Source organism: Salvelinus sp. IW2-2015, linkage group LG25, assembly GCF_002910315.2.
Source record: "Salvelinus sp. IW2-2015 linkage group LG25, ASM291031v2, whole genome shotgun sequence".
NCBI classification, from domain to species: domain Eukaryota; kingdom Metazoa; phylum Chordata; class Actinopteri; order Salmoniformes; family Salmonidae; genus Salvelinus; species Salvelinus sp. IW2-2015.
The window spans coordinates 25824163-25844780 of NC_036865.1; the positions used below are offsets into that span (position 1 = coordinate 25824163).

General features: G+C 42.2%; 1 protein-coding gene across 1 annotated transcript; it reads left to right on the forward strand.

Annotated features, from left to right (window-relative positions):
* Positions 1-202: 202 nt before the first annotated feature.
* LOC111951941 (eukaryotic translation initiation factor 4E-like) lies at positions 203-18440 on the forward strand. The gene is made up of 7 exons (XM_023970310.2): positions 203-308; positions 1710-1810; positions 11176-11271; positions 11661-11724; positions 12181-12294; positions 12658-12797; positions 16910-18440. The coding sequence occupies exons 1-7, from the start codon at positions 276-278 to the stop codon at positions 17022-17024; spliced, it is 663 nt and encodes a 220-aa protein (XP_023826078.1). The 5' UTR covers positions 203-275; the 3' UTR covers positions 17025-18440.
* The last annotated feature ends 2178 nt before the right edge of the window (positions 18441-20618 follow it).

Below are 20618 nucleotides of genomic sequence, written 5' to 3' on the forward strand. Positions count from 1 at the left end.
AGAATGTACTTTTGGGAATAGATGGTAACCAGTAGAACAAAAAAAGATAGATTCCCCGGGTCCATTCCTTTGTCACAGTGTAGTGGAGACTTAAATATTTGTAGTATTATAATTGGAATAAATAGTGATAATATGCCTGCGTATGAAAAGTCTACTGTCAGAGATAGCGGGCTTTCTGCCATTCACATGCTCTTGAGCTAAAAAGGCTTCCGTATATTTTTGAGTGATTCGTGACGCACCAGCTCCGAACGGACAGGATCATTTTTACAGGCAAGATGGCGACTTCGGAGCCGGTAAGCGAGATCGAGGTATGTGGACATTTCACGAATAAAAACTGAATGTAGAATCCATCCTTTTTTTATTTCGTTAAGTTTCATCTTATAGGATTTAAATCTACCAGGTTTTAACGGAATATTTTGCTCCAGGGTCTGTGAAAGTGCGGGTGTCTGGTTCCAACATGCTCAGCAATGCTAGCGATGGATTTAGGGGGTGGCATTGGAGACTGTTGGCAGGGAGTGACTGGACATAGCTAGGTAGTTCCTACTTGGTTCATTGAGTCAATACAATTCAATATATTACACTGTTACTGTGTCCTTTCAAAACTATTGATCGTATTTGTGATTGGTTTTATTTACACGATAAAAAATGGTGACATCTAGACACGTGTGTCTGTGCTGTGTTAGCTAACTTAGATTTTACGTGAATGTTACCTTGCTAACTATAGCTAGCTAGCCTGATAGCTAACGTTAACTAACTTGCTGCCATGGGGCTTGCTCATTTGAATCTGCATTTTTTTTGCACAAATTGACCTGTTTTGGGGCCAAATTGAATGAATTACTAGTTGTAAACCTAGTTAGCGTGCTAAATTGTTCCCAATTAGCTATACGACAATCTGACATTATTGAATTAGCTAACTAGCAACTGTAGAAGTTAACGTTAAAAATGGTTTAGTTGGCTAGTTAACGTACTAGTGAGTGAGTCATCCAGTCAACTGAAGTAGTTAGCTATCTTGGAATCAGCCCCATCCAGCAGGCGCATGACTTGCGGCGAATCAATGAATCAGAGATGAAACATATGGACGGTCTAGCTAACTACTTAGGAGCTAGCTACCGAGTAGTAGCAAGAGTTTCAATCACATGTGGCTCTCTAGTAGTAGTAGCTATTAGCAATGGCTAACTACACAAACGTTTGGCTTAGTCTCAGGTGAACAGAAAACGTAGCTACCTAGCTAACCACATTGACAAAACAGCTAGCCATTGTCACCTCACATCCCCTTGTTCTAGATCTTTCAATAGTGGAAGTCTAGATCTTCAGCATCTCCTACAGAGATGTTGGTAGATATTCAGTAGACATGTAGAGGCATTGTATGTATCATTCAGTAGTAGATATAATGCACAGGTATTTAGTGTCTGTAGTAGTTTTATTAAATGTAACCTTTGTTTAACTAGGCAAGTCAGTTAAGACTTGTTCAGGAGCAGAATGACAGATTTTTACCATGTCAGCTCGTGGATTCGATCTAGCAACCTTTCAGTTACTGGCCCAAACGCTCTAACCACTAGGCTACCTGCTGCCCCAGTTAGTTTCCATAATTGTCCTTGATTTTGATATGATGTTAGGAGCTATTGGCAGGATGGGTCTAAGGATGTCAGATTTCCTGCAAACAGCTAATATTGTACTGATGAATGTTTTTGCTGTGTCATCCCATCCAGAATGCACCTGAAACAGAAGAGCCCCAACCTGAAGTAATTCCCACTGCACCACCTGTGGTCACTGGTTCTGAGCAGTACATCAAACACCCCCTGCAAAACAAGTATGGGTACCGTGTGTCTGTCTGCTTTTGTGCATTACAATTAGTAAATGAGACAACTTTTTGTGTGGTAGTTATTCTGCAAAGTAATAGCCTATGTTTAAGGCTACCTGTGTTACTGATTGTTGCATGTGCTATCAGCTTTATATAGCATAACAGATAGGATTAGACGAGATGTCTCATCATTGAATCTACTCTGCCTGTGATTACCATATTATTCACCATAGGTAAATACAGAGAGGGGCTCCTTACTCTGCCACTGTAGCCCATGACTCACTACAGTGGAATCGCCACTAAATAGCTGAGACTTTCTCTCTGACCCGGGTGCTCTGTAAGACTTGTATGTGACTTATGTCTGTCCTGTAGCTGTTTGGGCTGGAAGCGGTGCTTGTTTGGTACAATATTTCCACTTTGCTGACAACTGGCTGCTGATTACAACACATCTGCTGCTCAGCGTTGACACCAGGAGTATATTCACTAGGGGGGGACAAACCTGAATTTGTCCAATAGAAACTTGTTTTTGTTGCAAAACGCAACTGTTTGGACTAATGATTACATTGCTGGGGTACTGCAACAAAAACAAGAGTTTCTATTGGACAATTTCAGGTAGGTCCCTCCCTCTTTCGTTCTGTTGGCTTCCGTTTTGTTCCTAGTGAATAAACCCCAGGGTCATGTTCATTCATTAGATACCAACCGGAAGGGAAATGACAATCAGAACTGGACTTGTCCAATAAGAAATTAAGTATTTTTTTATTAGTTGCAAAACCTTTTAAAACGTGTTATTATTGTGTTCCCAAATGAACACAACACAGATGGGGATACTAGGGTCACGCTCACTAGGCCAAAATGCTTTGGTGCTTCCTAAAATATTTCCATTCACATGCTCACAGCTAGCTTTAGCCCTAAACCTAGATGAAGAACAAAGCTGATCAAACTTGCGCTCTACAGATTTGACATTGTGATATCATCACTTTTTTCTGTTCTAGCACATCCAATCGAGTGGCTGTCTTTTGAATAGGGAGCCAGGCCATAGACTACTGTAGGCAGTACATCGGACCGGGTAGAACTGCTGACATAAAACACTGCCTCAGTAGACCCACTCTAGACCTTTCTGTTTGTCCTGTCCCTGCCTCAGGTGGATGCTGTACCTCCCTAACCACAGATTATGGGCCATTCTGATGCTTTAAAACTCCATAGTTCTGGTATTTTGTCCTGTTTGAAAAACTTGATCCTAGACCAGTGGATTTCAGATTCTATTCGCAGGGATTTTTCTGCCATTGACATCCTTGGGCAGGCCGCCTAAGCGTTATTTAGGGCCACCTATGTCCACAGTGTTTTGTGTGTGTGTGTACACGTATGAATGTGTGTGTATATAAATATAATATACACTACCGGTCCAGTTTTAGAACACCTACTCATTCATTGGTTTTATTTTTACTATTTGTTGAATCATAGTGTAGACATCAGAACTATGAAAACACATGGAATCATAGTAACCAACACATTTTTTTTTTTATCGAAATATATTTGAGATTCTTCAAAGGAGCCACCCTTTGTCTTGATGACAGCTTTGCACACTCTTGGCATCCTCTCAACCAGCTTCACCTGGAATGCTTTCCCAACAGTCTTGAAGGAGTTTCCACGTATGCTGAGCACTTGTTGGCTGCTTTTCCTTCACTCTGCGTTCCGACTCATCCCAAACATCTCAATTTGGTTGATGTCGGGGGATTGTGGAGGCCAGGTCATTTTACTCTTCCTTGGTAAAATAGCCCTTACAGAGCCTGGAGGTATGTTGGGTCATAGTCCTGTTGAAAAACAACTGATAGGCCCACTAAGCCCAAACAAGATGGGATGGCATATCGTTACAGAATGCTGTGATAGCCACGCTGGTTAAGTGTGCCTTGAATTATAAATAAATCAGTGTCACCAGCAAAGCACCCCCACACCACCTCCTCCATGCATCACGGTGGGAAATATACATGCAGAGATCATCCGTTCACCCACACCGCATTACAAAGACAAGCGGTTAGAACCAAAAATCTCACATTTGGACTCCAGACCAAAGGACAAATTTCCAAATTGTCCATTGCTTGTGTTTCTTGGCCCAAGCAAGTCTTTTCTTTTTATTGGTGTCCTTTAGTAGTGGTTTCTTTGCAGCAATTTGACCATGAAGGCCTCATTCACACCGTCTCCTCTGAACAGTTGATGTTGAGATTTGTCTGTTACTTGAACTCTGAAACATTTATTTGGGCTGCAATTTCTGAGGCTGGTAACTCTAATCCTCTGCAGCAGAGGTAACTCTGGGTCTTCCATTCCTGTGGCGGTCCTCATGAGAGCCAGTTTCATCATAGCGCTTGTTTTTTGCGACTGCAATTGAATAAACTTTCAAAGTTCTTTACATTTTCCGTATTGACTGACTTTCATGCCTTAAAGTCAGTCCCTCCAGGATTCTGCAATCACATAATTCAATGCAAAATCAACCAATCAGCGCATATTATGTGAGAGCTCGCAGTTTTGACCAATTCCCGCACTTTTTGCACGTAAAAGAGTCCAATCAAAAGCGGGTTTGTAATTTTGACCAATTACTGCACTGTTACCGATCCCCCTTGCTGTCAGTCTATTCGCGTGCGAAGATGATGGGTGATGGCTGACAGGCAGTGCAATGAACAGAAGTCAATCTCATTTGCCAACAAAAATAACAGCTAAAAACCGTGCACAACAATTTCCAAATGTTTTTTGGAAACAAGAGAAAGTCGACAATCAAGTCACTTCGAATCAGCAAAGCATATGTGACTGTCAGAACAGTTCCCACAGCAGCGACAGTTCACCATGACTGAAGTAGTAGCAGGGACGACTGGCAAGCGCTGAAAGAATCAAGGTGTGGCGTTTTACTCAAACTTTTACTCCGCTAACCTTGGCTTTAGTAGGGTGGTCGGCACTCTGCTCTCCCCAGTCTGTCTATGGAGAGCGTTGCTCAAAGCATTGAGTGCAATTTGTCAGCTTTGCCGTTTTAAACTCTGTGATCCGTATTAAGTTAAAATCTTTCTGGATTTTTTAGAAATGGTAATACTGTTTTAAAAGTACATATTAACCACAATACTCTATTTTTGCGTTTTCTGTTCTTCATCTCCCTTGCAACCCTTTCAGAAAAAATCGCAATCTGAAATATTTTGAATACAAATCAATCCTCAAATTGAAAGCGATTAATCAGCTTTTAATCTATTTGGGCTTTTTTTTTKTTGTTGAGGGAGTGGGAATGGGAGGCGCATCTCGTGTTGATAGCAAGCCCCAAGTCTGATGGAGAGGTGTGAGTGAATGTGTGAATGGATTTTGACAGAGCTGTTCGTTCTGAAAAAATAAACAAAATTGAGTACTTTAGATGTTTCTAATGGTTTTTGTATTATGTATTCTGTTTAAAATCGGCCTAGCACATTACTTTTTGTTGCTTTATATGAAATTAATGTGTAAAAAAAAAACATCGCAGAATTTCAGAATAGCTCCCGCAAAATCTAGCATTTTTTGGACCACAGAAATCACAAAAATATCCTGGAGGGACTGTAAAGTAATGATGGACTGTTTCTTTTTGCTTATTTGAGCTGTTCTTGCCATAATATGGACTTGGTCTTTTACCAACTAGGGCGTTCTTCTGGATACCCCCCTACCTTGTCACAACACAACTGATTGGCTCAAACGCATTAAGAAGGAAAGAAATTCCACAAATGAACTTTTAACAAGGCACACCTGTTAATTGAAATGCATTCCAGGTGACTACCTCATGAAGCTGGTTGAGAGAATGCCAAGAGTGTGCCAAACTGTCGTCAAGGCAACGGGTGGCTATTTGAATAATCTCAAATATAAAATACACTGCTCAAAAAAATAAAGGGAACACTTAAACAACACAATGTAACTCCAAGTCAATCACACTTCTGTGAAATCAAACTGTCCACGTAGGAAGCAGCACTGATTGACAATAAATTTCACATGCTGTTGTGCAAATGGAATAGACAAAAGGTGGAAATTATAGGCAATTAGCCAGACACCCCCAATAAAGGAGTGATTCTGCAGGTGGTGACCACAGACGACACCTCAGTTCCTATGCTTCCTGGCTGATGTTTTGGTCAATTTTGAATGCTGGCGGTGCTCTCACTCTAGTGGTAGCATGAGACGGAGTCTACAACCCACACAAGTGGCTCAGGTAGTGTAGCGTGCGAGTGCGCGAGAGTGCACAGTCAATGCGAGCTGTGGCAAAAGGTTTGCTGTCGTGCTGTCAGCGTAGTGTCCAGAGCATGGAGGCGCTACCAGAGACAGGCCAGTACATCAGGAGACGTGGAGGAGGCCGTAGGAGGCAACAACCCAGCAGCAGGACCACTACCTCCGCCTTGTGAGCAGGAGGAGCACTGCCAGAGCCCTGCAAAATGACCTCCAGCAGGCCACAAATGTGCATGTGTCTGCTCAAACGGTCAGAAACAGACTCCATGAGGGTGGTAGAGGGCCCGACGTCCACAGGTGGGGTTGTGCTTACAGCCCAACACCGTGCAGGACGTTTGGCATTTGCCAGAGAACCAAGATTGGCAAATTCGCTGGTGCTCTCACAGATGAAAGCAGGTTCACATTGAGCACATGTGACAGACGTGACAGAGTCTGGAGACGCCGTGGAGAACGTTCTGCTGCCTGCACCATCCTCCAGCATGACCGGTTTGGCGGTGGGTCAGTCATGGTGTGGGGTGGCATTTCTTTGTGGGCCGCACAGCCCTCCATGTGCTCGCCAGAGGTAGCCTGACTGCCATTAGGTACCGAGATGAGATCCTCAGAGCCCTTGTGAGACCATATGCTGACACATGCACATTTGTGGCCTGCTGGGAGGTTCATTTTGCAGGGCTCTGGCAGTGCTCCTCTCTGCTCAAAGGCGGAGGTGCGGTCCTGCTGCTGGGTTTGTTGCCCTCCTACGGCCTCCTCCACGTTCTCCTGATGTACTGGGCCTGTCTCTCTGGTAGCGCCTCCATGCTCTGGACACTAGCTGACAGACACAAAGCAAACCTTCTTGCCACAGCTCGCATTGATGTGCCATCCTGGATGAGCTGCACTACCTGAGCCACTTGTGTGGTTGTAGACTCCGTCTCATGCTACCACTAGAGTGAGAGCACCGCCAGCATTCAAAAGTGACCAAAACATCACCAGGAAGCAATAGGAACTGAGAAGTGGTCTGTGGTCACCACCTGCAGAATCACTCCTTTATTGGGGGTGTCTGGCTAATTGCCTATAATTTCCACCTTTTGTCTATCCATTTGCACAACAGCATGTGAAATGTATTGTCAATTAGTTTGCTTCCTAAGTGGACAGTTTGATTTCACAGAGTGTGATTGACTTGGAGTACATTGTGTTGTTTAAGTGTTCCTCTTTATTTTTTTGAGCAGTGTATTTTTGGTATGTTTATACTTCTTTGGTTGCTGAACTCGCAAAAAAGGAAACGCCCTTTTTCAGGACAGTCTTTCAAAGATAATTTCGTAAAAACCAAATAACTAAACCAGATCTAAAATGTAAAGGGTTTAAACACTGTTTCCTATGCTTGTTCAATGAACCATAAACAATTAATGAACATGCACCTGTGGAACGGTCGTTAAGACGCTTACAGACGGTAGGAAATAAGGTCACAGTTATGAAAACTTAGGACACTAAAGAGGTGTTTCTACTGACTCTGAAAAACACAAAAAGAAAGATGCCCAGGGTCCCTGCTCATCTGCGTGAACGTGCCTTAGGCATGCTGCAAGGAGGCATGAGCACTGCAGATGTGGCCAGGGCAATAAATTGCAATGTCTGTACTGTGAGACGCCTAAGACAGCTGTAGGGAGACGCTACAGGGAGACGGGGCCGACAGCTGATGTTCCTCGCAGTGGCAGACCACGTGTAACAAAACCTCCACAGGATCGGTACATCCGAACATCACACCTGCGGGGACAGGCAAACAAACAACTGCCCGAGTTACACCAGGAACGCACAATCCCTCCATCAGTGCTCAGACTGTCCGCAATAGGCTGAGAGAGGCTGGACTGAGCGCTTGTAGGCCTGTTGTAAGGCAGGACATCACCGGCAACGACGTCGACTATGGGCACAAACCCACCGTTGCTGCACCAGACAGGACTGGCAAAAAGTGTTCTTCACTGACGAGTCGCGGTTTTGTCTCACCATGGGGGATGGGCGGATTAGCGTTTATCATTGAAGGAATGAGCGTTACACCGAGGCCTGTACTCTGGAGCGGGATCGATTTGGAGGTGGAGGGTCTGTCATGGTCTGGGGTGGTGTGTCACAGCATCATCAGACTGAGCTTGTTGTCATTGCAGGCATCTCAACGCTGTGCGTTACAGGGAAGACATCCTCTTCCCTCATGTGGTGCTCATCCTGATATGACCCTCCAGCATGACAATTCCACCAGCCATACTGCTTGTGATTTCCTGCAAGACAGGAATGTCAGTGTTCTGCCATGGCCAGCGAAGAGCCCGGATCTCAATCCCATTGAGCACATCTGGAACCTGTTGGATTGGAGGGTGAAGGCTAGGGCCATTCCCCCCCAGAAATGTCTGGGAACTTGCAGGTGCCTTGGTGGAAGCGTGGGGTAACATCTCACAGCAAAAACTGGCAAATCTGGTGCAGTCCATGAGGAGGAGATGCACTGCAGTACTTAATAGTTAATAGTTTAATAGTTTATCTATTATTCTACAATGTGGAAATATAAAAAATTAAGAAAAACCTTTGCGTGAGTAGGAGTTCTGAAACTTTTGACCGGTAGTGTATAATATAAATAAAACGAACACAACTAAAACCAGATATAAAGTATATAGAAAAGATAATGTACCTATAGGTTTTTTATTATCTTTGAGAACTAACAGTCACCTACATCAATGATAGAATGGGAGAATTGAAAATTCCCAAAACAATGAATTTAGTAGTATTTATTTTTGTTATTATGTTTAAGCAAAATAACACACAGCATTAGCCATGGAAAAATACATAGAATTGCAGGAAATTGGCTTTAAWACTGCAAAACATGCTCCGCTCCATGGAGACATGTTTAGAATTGCAGGAAATTCTACACTGCCAAGATGGGATGGGGGGGGGGGGCTCTAAAATTCAGCCATGCCTACGCCTCCTGCCACGCACACCACATAAGCCTCTTTTTGATCAACATTGGTTTTGGAGTTGGTACTTTTCAGCTCTGACTAATTTGTGGTTACGCCGCCGCCGCCAGAGAAAAAACAAGCCTTGTGCAACCTCTTCCTCCTGCTGATGTTTTTCTGGGTGATGCTAGGGACTAGGAAGTCTGGAGTCACTCAATATACACACACTGTGTGACTGTGTTGTAGGGAGTTCTGGACTTCAACACACTGTTTAAGGGTACGTGGCTCAACATCCCTTTAGTTTTGTCTTTTCTTCAGGACCCCAACAGCAGTAGTGTAGACCACTTTACCTTAACTGACACATTAGTGTTTTTGTTTACATATGTCTATGACCTCAACCTGGTTCACCAGACGAGTCACGCCAAGTGTTTTCTCGTCCCAACACTGGTGTTGTGTAATAATAACATATGTTTCAGTGGGGCAACATTAGAGTGCTTCCTCTCTAGCCTACTTCTCTACTGATAGTCAGTGTGATAATTAACCACGGAGGTCTTTTCAGGAAGGGACCAGGAGGGGCGTGGGTATACATTTTGTATGGCGGGGGGCACAGGGTTCAGGCCATGCCCTATCCACCCCTCCCTCTCATCCCCCCCTCCCCTACAACACTGCCCTTCCTGGGAAAGGGATGATATAATAATGGTAGGACTGGTGAACAATGGAAGACTGCCTGGTTCTGCTATTCAACATGTATATATGCATGTTACTTACACTTGCTGTTGTACACGATGGGGAAATGAATGCATAGGCAATAACATACAGTGCCTTCGGAAAGTATTTAGGCCCCTTGACTTTTTCCATGTTTTGTTATGTTACAGAATTATTCTTAAATGGATTAAATTGTTTTCCCCTCTCAATCTATACACAATACCCCATAATGACAAAGCAAAACGTTTTTTATAAATGTTTGCAAATTTATAAATAATAAATGTATAAATAATAAAAAAAAAACTGAAATATCACATTTATATAAGTATTCAGACCCTGTTGAAGCACCTTTGGCAGCGAATACAGCCTCGAATCTTCTTGGTTATGACACTACAAGCGTGGCACACCTGTATTTGGGGAGTTTCTCCCATTATTCTCTGCAGATCCTCTCAAGCTCAAGTTGGATGGGGAGCGTCGCTGCACAGCCATTTTCATGTCTCTCCAGAGATGTTGGATCGGATTCAAGTCCGGGCTCTGGTTGGGCCACTCAAGGACATTCAGAGACTTGACCCGAAGCCACTCCTGCATTGTCTTGGCTGTCTTCTTAGGGTCGTTGTCCTGTTGGAAGGTGAACCTTCGCCCCAGTCTAAGATCCTGAGCGCTCGCTCTTGAGCAGGTTTTTATCAAGGAGATCTCTGTACTTTGCTCCGTTCATCTTTCCCTCAATCTTGTCTAGTTTCCTAGTCCCTGCTGCTGAAAAACATCAACACAGCATGATACTGCCACCACCATGCTTCACCGTAGGGATGGTGCCAGGTTTCCTCCAGACATGCCGCTTGGCGTTCAGGCGAAAGAGTTCGATCTTGGTTTCATCAGACCAGAAAATCTTGTTTGTTATGGTCTGAGGGGCTTTAGGTGCCTTTTACTGAGGAGTGGCTTCTGTCTGGCCACTACCATAAAGGCCTGACTGGTGGAGTGCTGCAGAGATGGTTGTCCTTCTGGAAGGTTCTCCCATCTCCACAGAGGAACTCTGTAAGAGTGACCATTGGGTTCTTGGTCACCTTCCTGACCAAGGCCCTTCTCCCCAGATTGCTCAGTTTGGCTGGGTGGCCAGCTCTATGAAAGGTCTTTGTGGTTCCAAACTTCTTCCATTTAAGAATGGATTTTTATAGGCAGAGCAACATGACATCAACATTCCATACCGTAACCTTCCTTTTCTACCCATTAAGTAGTTGCTATGAAAATCTTTCCTTTATTTGCTGTACGTTGTGTAGAACGGACTGTTGGACGCGTCATTGATTGTAGGTCTGCTGTTGGACGCTTTATTACATTTGCTGTTATGTTAGAATTTAGCCCTGGTTTGGCTGATGTATATCAATTCATGCATTTCCATAACTGTTACTGCTGTTGATATGCAGACCGACACATTGACTGGTCACTCTGATAGTTGCAGATGGTAAAAGATTAGCCCACTAAAGACAAATAGAAGCCTCTGTCTGTGCGGACCGGGGAGTGCGATGGGGAATCTCTGACTGTGTCCTCTCACTTCAGATGGGCGCTGTGGTATTTCAAAAATGACAAGACCAAAAGCTGGACAGAGAACCTCCGTCTCATCGCAAAGTTTGACACAGTGGAAGACTTCTGGGCGTGAGTACTCTTCCTCTCCCTCTTTCTCTCTGCTCCTCTTCCTCCTCCCTCCTAATCCACATCACCACCCCTTAATCTACCTCTCCATCCTATGTCGTCATCATAACAATCAGTGTTGAATAAAGGGACCATTTCCTGTTCAGCAGAGCAGAATGTTCATTTGCAGCTAGAAATTTATTCTACAGAATGGACATTTTAACTGTGGCAGTTCTATGCCATGTATTGCTATCTGTGCCCTGAATGTTGTGCCTCATGACTTCTCTCCAAAATCAAAATGGAGAATGGCATGGAACTATCAATTGTCTCACTATCATTTTATAATCATAGTGTCTAATATTATTTTATCTGTAGGCCTGTGTTTAAGTGTGCCTCTTGGTTGTGTGTTGTAGATTATATAACCACATACAGCAGCCCAGTAAGTTAGGCTTCGGCTGTGACTACTGCTTATTTAAGGTAAGTGGACTTCTGAAACAAACAGTATCCTATCAGAGGACATGTCGCTCTTCTGTACGTTGTCAAGTTAATGATGTTGAATGAAAACATAAAGCCCCTCTGAGGACTGATGATCTAGGACAGTGTTTCCCAAACTTTGCCCTCGGGACCCCAGGGGGGGTGCCCGTTTTTGCCCTAACACTGGACAGCTGATTTAAATGATCAATGCTTGATGATTAGTTGATTATTTGAATCAGTTGTGTAGTGCTTTTGCAAAAACACAAACATGCACCCAGGGGGGCCAGAACAGAGTTTGAGGAAACCCTGGTCTAGGATCAGGTCCCTCTTATCCTTTTAATGTTATTCATTATGGTCTAAACTGATCCTAGATACTGTAATACGCTTCATGAATACGGGCCCAGGATGTACGTTGGTGGTCAAGTTGTGCGCTAACGTTCCTCCACCACTGTGTGTCAGGATGGGGTGAAGCCTATGTGGGAGGATGACAAGAACAAGCTGGGTGGGAGGTGGCTGATGACCCTCAGCAAACAGCAAAGACAAATCGACCTTGACCGCTACTGGATGGAGACAGTAAGTATCATTATGCCTGAACCTGGGTCCTGTTCATTAGGCAGCAAACGGGACCGAAGGAAAGGCTCATTTTTGTTTTCCATTGCAAAATGTTTTCAGTTGTGTACTCTAATGAATTTGACCCTGGGCTGTGTAGTATTCATTAGGGCACAACAAAAACATTGCAATGGTCCAGGTAGAGCCTCCATCTTTCAGTCAGTTTTCATCGCTTTGATGAACACAACCCTCCTGCAACTCTTCATGACTATACTACCAGAGTATTGAATAATCTGCTGTTAAGGACGGGTTGCTAGACAGTGAATTAACGGGTAAATAACATGTTATTTATTCTCGAGTATCGTGTACTTGATTTGTGTGTTGCAGCTGTTGTGTTTAATCGGCGAGTCGTTTGACGAGGCCAGTGAAGACGTGTGTGGAGCGGTGGTCAACGTCAGACCCAAGGGAGATAAAATATCCATCTGGACTGGGAACTGTCAGAACAAGGAAGCCATCGTGGCGATAGGGTAGGGTCACATCTCTTTCCTTTTGTCCATTGGGTAGAAGTCCGTCCTCCACTCCTCCGTCACCAAATGTAGGCGTGTGTCAGTTTGGAAATTCTTCCTATCCTCAATTGCCTCCAGTGGAGGATTCTCAAGTGTATCTACGCAGAAGAGGGTTCTTTAATTCAGCCACACCCCCTTTCAAACAGGTGTTGATTTAACATTTACTTTTCAGTCATTTAGCCGACACTCTTATCCAGAGCGACCTATTCATCTTAAGATGACTAACCAGGTGAGAGAGACAAGAGACCAGAGGAGGCAGAACAGAGTGCTTGGGTTGGGGTGTAGGGTTTGAGCATACCCTGAAGGTAGAGAGGGGCAGTGCCCCTTGCTGTTCCATAGGCAAACACCAGTCTTGTAGTGGAAGCGAGCTTCGACTGGAAGCCAGTGGAGTGTACGGAGGAGAGGGGTGACATGGGAGAACTTGGGAAGGTTGAACACCAGGTGGGCTAGAGGAGAAAAGCACACTTTAAAAAAAATAACGACACACTACTTATTGTTTTATTTAAAAAATAGCATGTCTTCAGGCAAATTACATTTACAGGGGTGGAATCCCAAAATAGATGTAAAGAAATGTAGCTAGTTGTATGTATTTGTGTGTATATGTATATACACTGCTCAAAAAAATAAAGGGAACACTAAAATAACACATCCTAGATCTGAATGAATGAAATATTCTTATTAAATACTTTTCTTTACATAGTTGAATGTGCTGACAACAAAATCACACAAATTATCAATGGAAATCAAATTTATCAACCCATGAAGGTCTGGATTTGGAGTCACGCTCAAAATTAAAGTGGAAAACCACACTACAGGCTGATCCAACTGATGTAATGTCCTTAAAACAAGTCAAAATGAGGCTCAGTAGTGTGTGTGTGGCCTCCACGTGCCTGTATGACCTCCCTACAACGCCTGGGCATGCTCCTGATGAGGTGGCGGATGGTCTCCTGAGGGATCTCCTCCCAGACCTGGACTGAAGCATCCGCCAACTCTTGGACAGTCTGTGGTGCAACGTGGCGCTGGTGGATGGAGCGAGACATGATGTCCCAGATGTGCTCAATTGGATTCAGGTCTGGGGAACGGGCGGGCCAGTCCATAGCATCAATGCCTTCCTCCTTGCAGGAACTGCTGACACACTCCAGCCACATGAGGTCTAGCATTGTCTTGCATTAGGAGGAACCCAGGGCCAACCGCACCAGCATATGGTCTCACAAGGGTCTGAGGATCTCATCTCGGTACCTAATGGCAGTCAGGCTACCTCTGGCGAGCACATGGAGGGCTGTGCGGCCCCACAAAGAAATGCCACCCACACCATGACTGACCCACCGCCAAACCGGTCATGCTGGAGGATGTTGCAGCAGCAGAACGTTCTCCACGGCGTCTCCAGACTCTGTCACGTCTGTCACATGTGCTCAATGTGAACCTGCTTTCATCTGTGAAGAGCACAGCGAATTTGCCAATCTTGGTGTTCTCTGGCAAATGCCAAACGTCCTGCACGGTGTTGGGCTGTAAGCACAACCCCCACCTGTGGACGTCGGGTCCTCATACCACCCTCATTGAGTCTGTTTCTGACCGTTTGAGCAGACACATGCACATTTGTGGCCTGCTGGAGGTCATTTTGCAGGGCTCTGGCAGTGCTCCTCCTTGCACAAAGGCGGAGGTAGTGGTCCTGCTGCTGGGTTGTTGTCCTCCTACGGCCTCCTCCACGTCTCCTGATGTACTGGCCTGTCTCCTGGTAGCGCCTCCATGCTCTGGACACTACGCTGACAGACACAGCAAACCTTTTTGCCACAGCTCGCATTGATGTGCCATCCTGGATGAGCTGCACTACCTGAGCCACTTGTGGGGTTGTAGACTCCGTCTCATGCTACCACTAGAGTGAAAGCACCGCCAGCATTCAAAAGTGACCAAAAACATCAGTCAGGAAGCATAGGAACTGAGAGGTGGTCTGTGGTCACCACCTGCAGAACCACTCCTTTATTGGGGTGTCTGCTAATTGCCTATTAATTTCCACCTTTTGTCTATTCCATTTGCACAACAGCATGTGACATTTATTGTGAATCAGTGTTGCTTCCTAAAGTGGACAGTTGATTTCACAGAAGTGTGATTGACTTGGAGTTACATTGTTGTTAAGTGTTCCCTTTATTTTTTTGAGCAGTGTATGTGTGTATGTGTATATATATATATTGTGTGTAAATGTATGTGTGTGTATGTATATATATATATATATACACATTATACACACATACATATCTTTACACACATTTATATGTGTATATATACACACAAATATACATATAAATGTGTGTAAAGGTGTGTATGTATGTGTATATATATATATAGTATATATATACACATAAATATATATACATATAAATGTGTTGTGTGTATATATTGTGTATATATACAACATACATATAATACATTTATGTTGAATACATATATCACATAAATATATATATATATATACACACACATACGTATAGGTGTGTGTGTGTATATATATATATATATATATATACACACATACGTATAGGTGTTATATCTGTATGGTGTGTATGTATATATATTCACATAACATAACCTAAGATACACACAAATATACATGTATGTGTGTGTGTATATATATATATATATATATATATATATATTATATATACTATATATACATACCTACAGATACACACAAGTATGTATACACATAGACATATACACACAAGTATATAATATATATATATATATACATGTGTGTACACATGTGTGTATATATACACACACATGTATGCATACAAGTATGTGTGTATGTATATATTTACACATACATATACACACAAGTGTATAAGTGTGTGTGTGTGTATATATATATATATACATATACACACATACGTAAGTATGTGTGTGTATATATACGTGTGTATATATATATTTATATATACATGTGCATATATATATACGTGTGTATACATGTGTGTATATATTTGTGTGTGTATATATATATTTATATTACACACATATATGTTTGTGTATATTTATATATAAATGTACACATACATATATAAACACATATTTGTGTGTATAAATATGTTTATATATTTGTATGTGTGTTTCACGTGTGTGTATATATATATTTATTTATAAATATATATGTGTGTGTGTATATATTGGTGTATATATAAATTTGTGTATGTGTGTGTATATATGTATACATATGTGTATATACGTATGTATGTGTATACCTATATTTATATGCATACGTGTATATACACATATATATACATATGTGTGTATATATACATACGTGTGTGTGTGTGTGTATATATATATGGGGCGGCAGGGTAGCCTAGTGGTTAGAGCGTTGGACCAGTAATCGAAAGGTTGCAAGTTCAAATCGCCGAGCTTACAAGGTACAAATCTGTTGTTCTGCCCCTAAACAGGCAGTTAACCCACTGTTCCTAGGCCGTCATTGAAAATAAGAATTTGTTCTTAACTGACTTGCTAGTTAAATAATATATACATACATATAGATAGATATACACATACAGATATGTGTGTGTGTGTGTGTATATATATACACATACATATAGATATATGTATACGTGTGTGTGTATATATACACATACATATAGATATATGTATACGTGTGTGTATATATAACTAGCTACATTTTCTTTTTGCATGTATTTTGGGATTCCACCCCGGTAACCTCTCCTTGCTTACCTTTGACCGGTTTTAAAAGTTGAGGAGAGGACAGAGGAGTTGAGAATATCCAATTGAGAATCTTGCACGTGCACAATGTCATTTGGGCACATTGAGAGAATTCTGAAGGTTTTCTGTATATTATATGTGTTGAAGTTGAACGAATTCAAATGAAAAACATTCATGGTCACAAGGTTAACCTTCAAGTTACTCCGGGAGTACAAAAAGTGTTTAGTTGGCAGAAATGTCATCCATTTTGAGATTACAGCACTGCAATGTTTCTAGTTCACCACTAGGTGGCGGAAATGCGTGTAAGACTGTACTGAGAACCTATTCATCATTCCCTCTCTTTTTCTCATCTCTCTCTCTTTCTCCAGACAACAGTATAAAGAGCGCCTGAGTATCCCCATCAAGCTCCTGATTGGCTACCAGTCGCATGACGACACGTCTAGCAAGAGTGGTTCCACCACAAAGAACATGTACTCAGTCTGATCAACCAACACCCAACTCAACTACAAACCCACTAGAGCTGGGCGATATGGACCAAAATCCATATCACGATAAATTGACTGAATTATCACGATAAATTGAATGATAAGTTTATAACATTAATGTGCACCACAGTTATTTTTTATATTACCCCTACAACTACTACTACTACTACTTTGAATGTTGTAGCTATCAATTGTCCCATTAACAGTCACCCATATTAGCTAATTTATTTCATTTCAAACTTCACATTTCTCTAGTAGGGTCCTATAGTTTATCGTAATGAACAATATCAGCCAAATGTCCACAATAATTGGTCGGTGTTGATACTTTTCAGTTTATCGTCCCAGCTCACTGCATCACCAACACATTCATACTTTTCAGTTGTCAACTACTGTTGGTGTCCTTCCTCTTTACAGAGGAGAGAATTGTTCAAACGTGTACAAAATTAGGGCCGCCTCCCTGGCACCTGATTGGCCGGCTGGCTAACTGACGGATCTTGTCCGGAAGAAAAGGAGAACAGCTGAAGCTGTTGGGATTTGAGCTAGAAGATCGTTTAAATGACTTAATTTTAGAATTGGTGAGTATATGTGAATAATAATGCCAGTGGCTTCCCCCCTACTACTACTGTAGCTGAGGAGAAGATGTCGTTTAAGGCTTGGTTAAAAAACACCTTCCTTTGCTGTAAACCCAATTCCTTTTCTCATGCAGAGTTTACTATCACTTTCTGTTATGAAAAGCGTTTCTCACCAACCACCCAGGATAGGAAAGACAAGATTAATTGACTCAGATTTTAAAGGGCAACCAGCATTTTAACCTGCTTTACTTGGAGGTGTTTAGCATGATAAGGGATTGCAGATGTACCTGCTACAGAAAAGACAACAGTATCAAAAAGAAAAACGATTGTAAAAGAATAGTAGTGGTCACACGGTCTTAAGTGTGAATATTTTGGAAGAAAGACCACGAAGTTCCAGCCATGCTGGGATTGAGGATTCTTTGCTTGTAAAACTTTTTTTTTTTTTCCCCTTTCCCTATTTATTTATGATATGTCCATTTGAGGTTAAACTACTTAGTTGGAGGGCAACCATTAAAAAAAAATCAATTTCCTTACAATATTTTTTTTCTGTTTTGTTTTTTGTTATTGAGGATGTTAATGACATGGACTACTGCTTAATATAGAACCTTTTTTTACAGTATCATAGCAAGTAAAGATGCCTGGACAAGTTTTAGGTCTGCTTCTCACCGTTTTCTTCCTAAGAAAAACTGTAACATTTCGCACTACTCTCTGGGGCTGGTGCGAGTGGAGAAGAAAGGATATCTTCCTATCTATCCATTGTTAAATGATTTTGCTCATAATGTATCTTAATGTATATTACCTTCTTTCAAGTAAAGGTTAAGTGCTTTGCATTAAAACCAGAACCACGCCGTCTCCTTTCCTGTGTTGTCAGTTTAGCGTCACTTTCTATAGTGTTACGGCGGTGTGTTCAATATGCAGATAATGCACCGATCAGCGCTGAATAGGTAATGAGATCTTCACAAAGCCTGGAAGTGTTTAATAACATCTTAGGAACCCTATTGTATGAACGTCATATAATCTTCCTATAAAATGCACAGAATCTGTGTATCTGAAACACCCAGTATCGACACTTGCTCTGTGTTGAAATCCATAGCCCCTCCTACTTGTAGCTCTCAAAGGATTGGATATAGTATGATTGGCTGGGTGGATTTTTTTGTTGCCATATTGCTTACACACCTATCCAAACATGTAGCACCTAAACAACTCCCTAAGTACTAGGGGTTCATTTAGAATTCAGTGGTGAGTTAAAGGGTATTTTCAGATGCACATTTTTTTCTCAAGATTGTCAAATTCTTTGTTGCCTATAGGAGACTCGTTAACCAGATCAACATGATACTGCATAACCATCAATCTGTACTAAAATATGTTTCTATAATGCACCCTTTGTACATAGCAGGCAAAATAACATCAAGTAATCCTCGGTCAGTGCACAYACCCAACAGTCCTTATTCCTTCCAAGCCCCCTACATTCATACAGCTATCAGTCCAAGGCTAGAGTCAACAACACTATGATGAGGTTTCCCAAACATCTCTGGTTCAAACCACCTGAGTTACCTGTTGAGCTACAGTACACACTTGTCCTTATGCAAATACCGCCTGGGAGCCAACGCCTGGCAACACCCCACAATGCCCACTGTCTGAACTTAACACCACTGATATGAGTCACACCTGTCTTCTAAGAACACTTGATAACTGTGTTCCAGAGGTATGCATTTGTTTTTGACGTTGTGTTTGCACATTTCCTCAGACAGTTGAGCAAGTGTGAAGAGACATCGGTGCTTGTTTCCACATCTTGCCACTTATGAGTGAGGCAAGGGGGGTGTTTTTGTGAACGGAACAAACTGCCCTGCCTTGCAACATTCCTTATACAGTATCAGGGTTGACCCCAACCCACAGTATAGCTCAGGAACGACTAGAATTCAGACACCCTTGAGATATGTTGACATCCTGTTTTACTGACTTTGGCAGAGGTTCTGTCTTTGAAGTTGTGTACATTAAGTAATACGTACACATGAGAAACCTTGCAGCGTTCTTACACACACACAGTTATAACGGCCTACACACTAGCACCATTTGTCTGCTGCTATCATGCGTCCATCCTGATTTTGTCTGTTTACACAAGATCTGATCAAAATCAGTTCACAATGCAGATTTTAATCATCACATATCTGAAAATGTAGTTATGATCAGGATGTATGTTAGCACCAGGTATTAACAGGGTACTGTCTCCTAGCACCAGGTATTAACAGGGCTATTGTCTCCTAGCACCAGGTATTAACAGGGTACTGTCTCCTAGTACAGCCATCCATCTGGACATTGCCATATTGAATCACACGACAGGCTTGTGTCAGCAAGTCGCTAGACGCATCTTCCTCACTGGCCTTCATCATCGTTCACATTTGTTCACTCTATTTTTCCACTACAGAGCTGCTGTCTCCTAGCACAAGCATGTCGCTACACCTGCAATAACATCTGCTGAACAAATGTGACCAATAAAATGTGATTGATTAGATTAACAGGGTACTTGGTCTTTTGAAGCATGACATAAATAGGTCAGACCCTGGGTGAGGTGTGTTGATGTGGAAACCAATGGTATTATAGTTTTTTTTTTTTTGAATTTCAGTTTAGTTAGTTTTTGAATCCACTTTACTCATTTTTATTTTGTTTAAGTTTGATTTTTTTTAAATCAATATTTTTTTAAATATTACTTAGTTTTAGTGTTGGGGACAGAAAGTAGAACTGGGATGCTAGGGGCCATTTATGTGTTTTTGAGATGTCACCTCTTGCCACTGTGGGGAAGCAATGCATAAGGAGATGGGTCATGTTATAGGTTAGGTTTAAAGGTAGACTTAGTGAGATGACGTAGATGCACAAAGTAAACAGTAGTAGTAGTGGGTCAATTTCCTCAACAACCAGGAGCATTGAAGCGTGAGGCTCAACTTCTCCTCTGTTTTGGTCCTGTAGCTACCACGTTGTAGCAGCGTGAAGCGCACCTGTGCAAATGATCCAATAGTCTGACA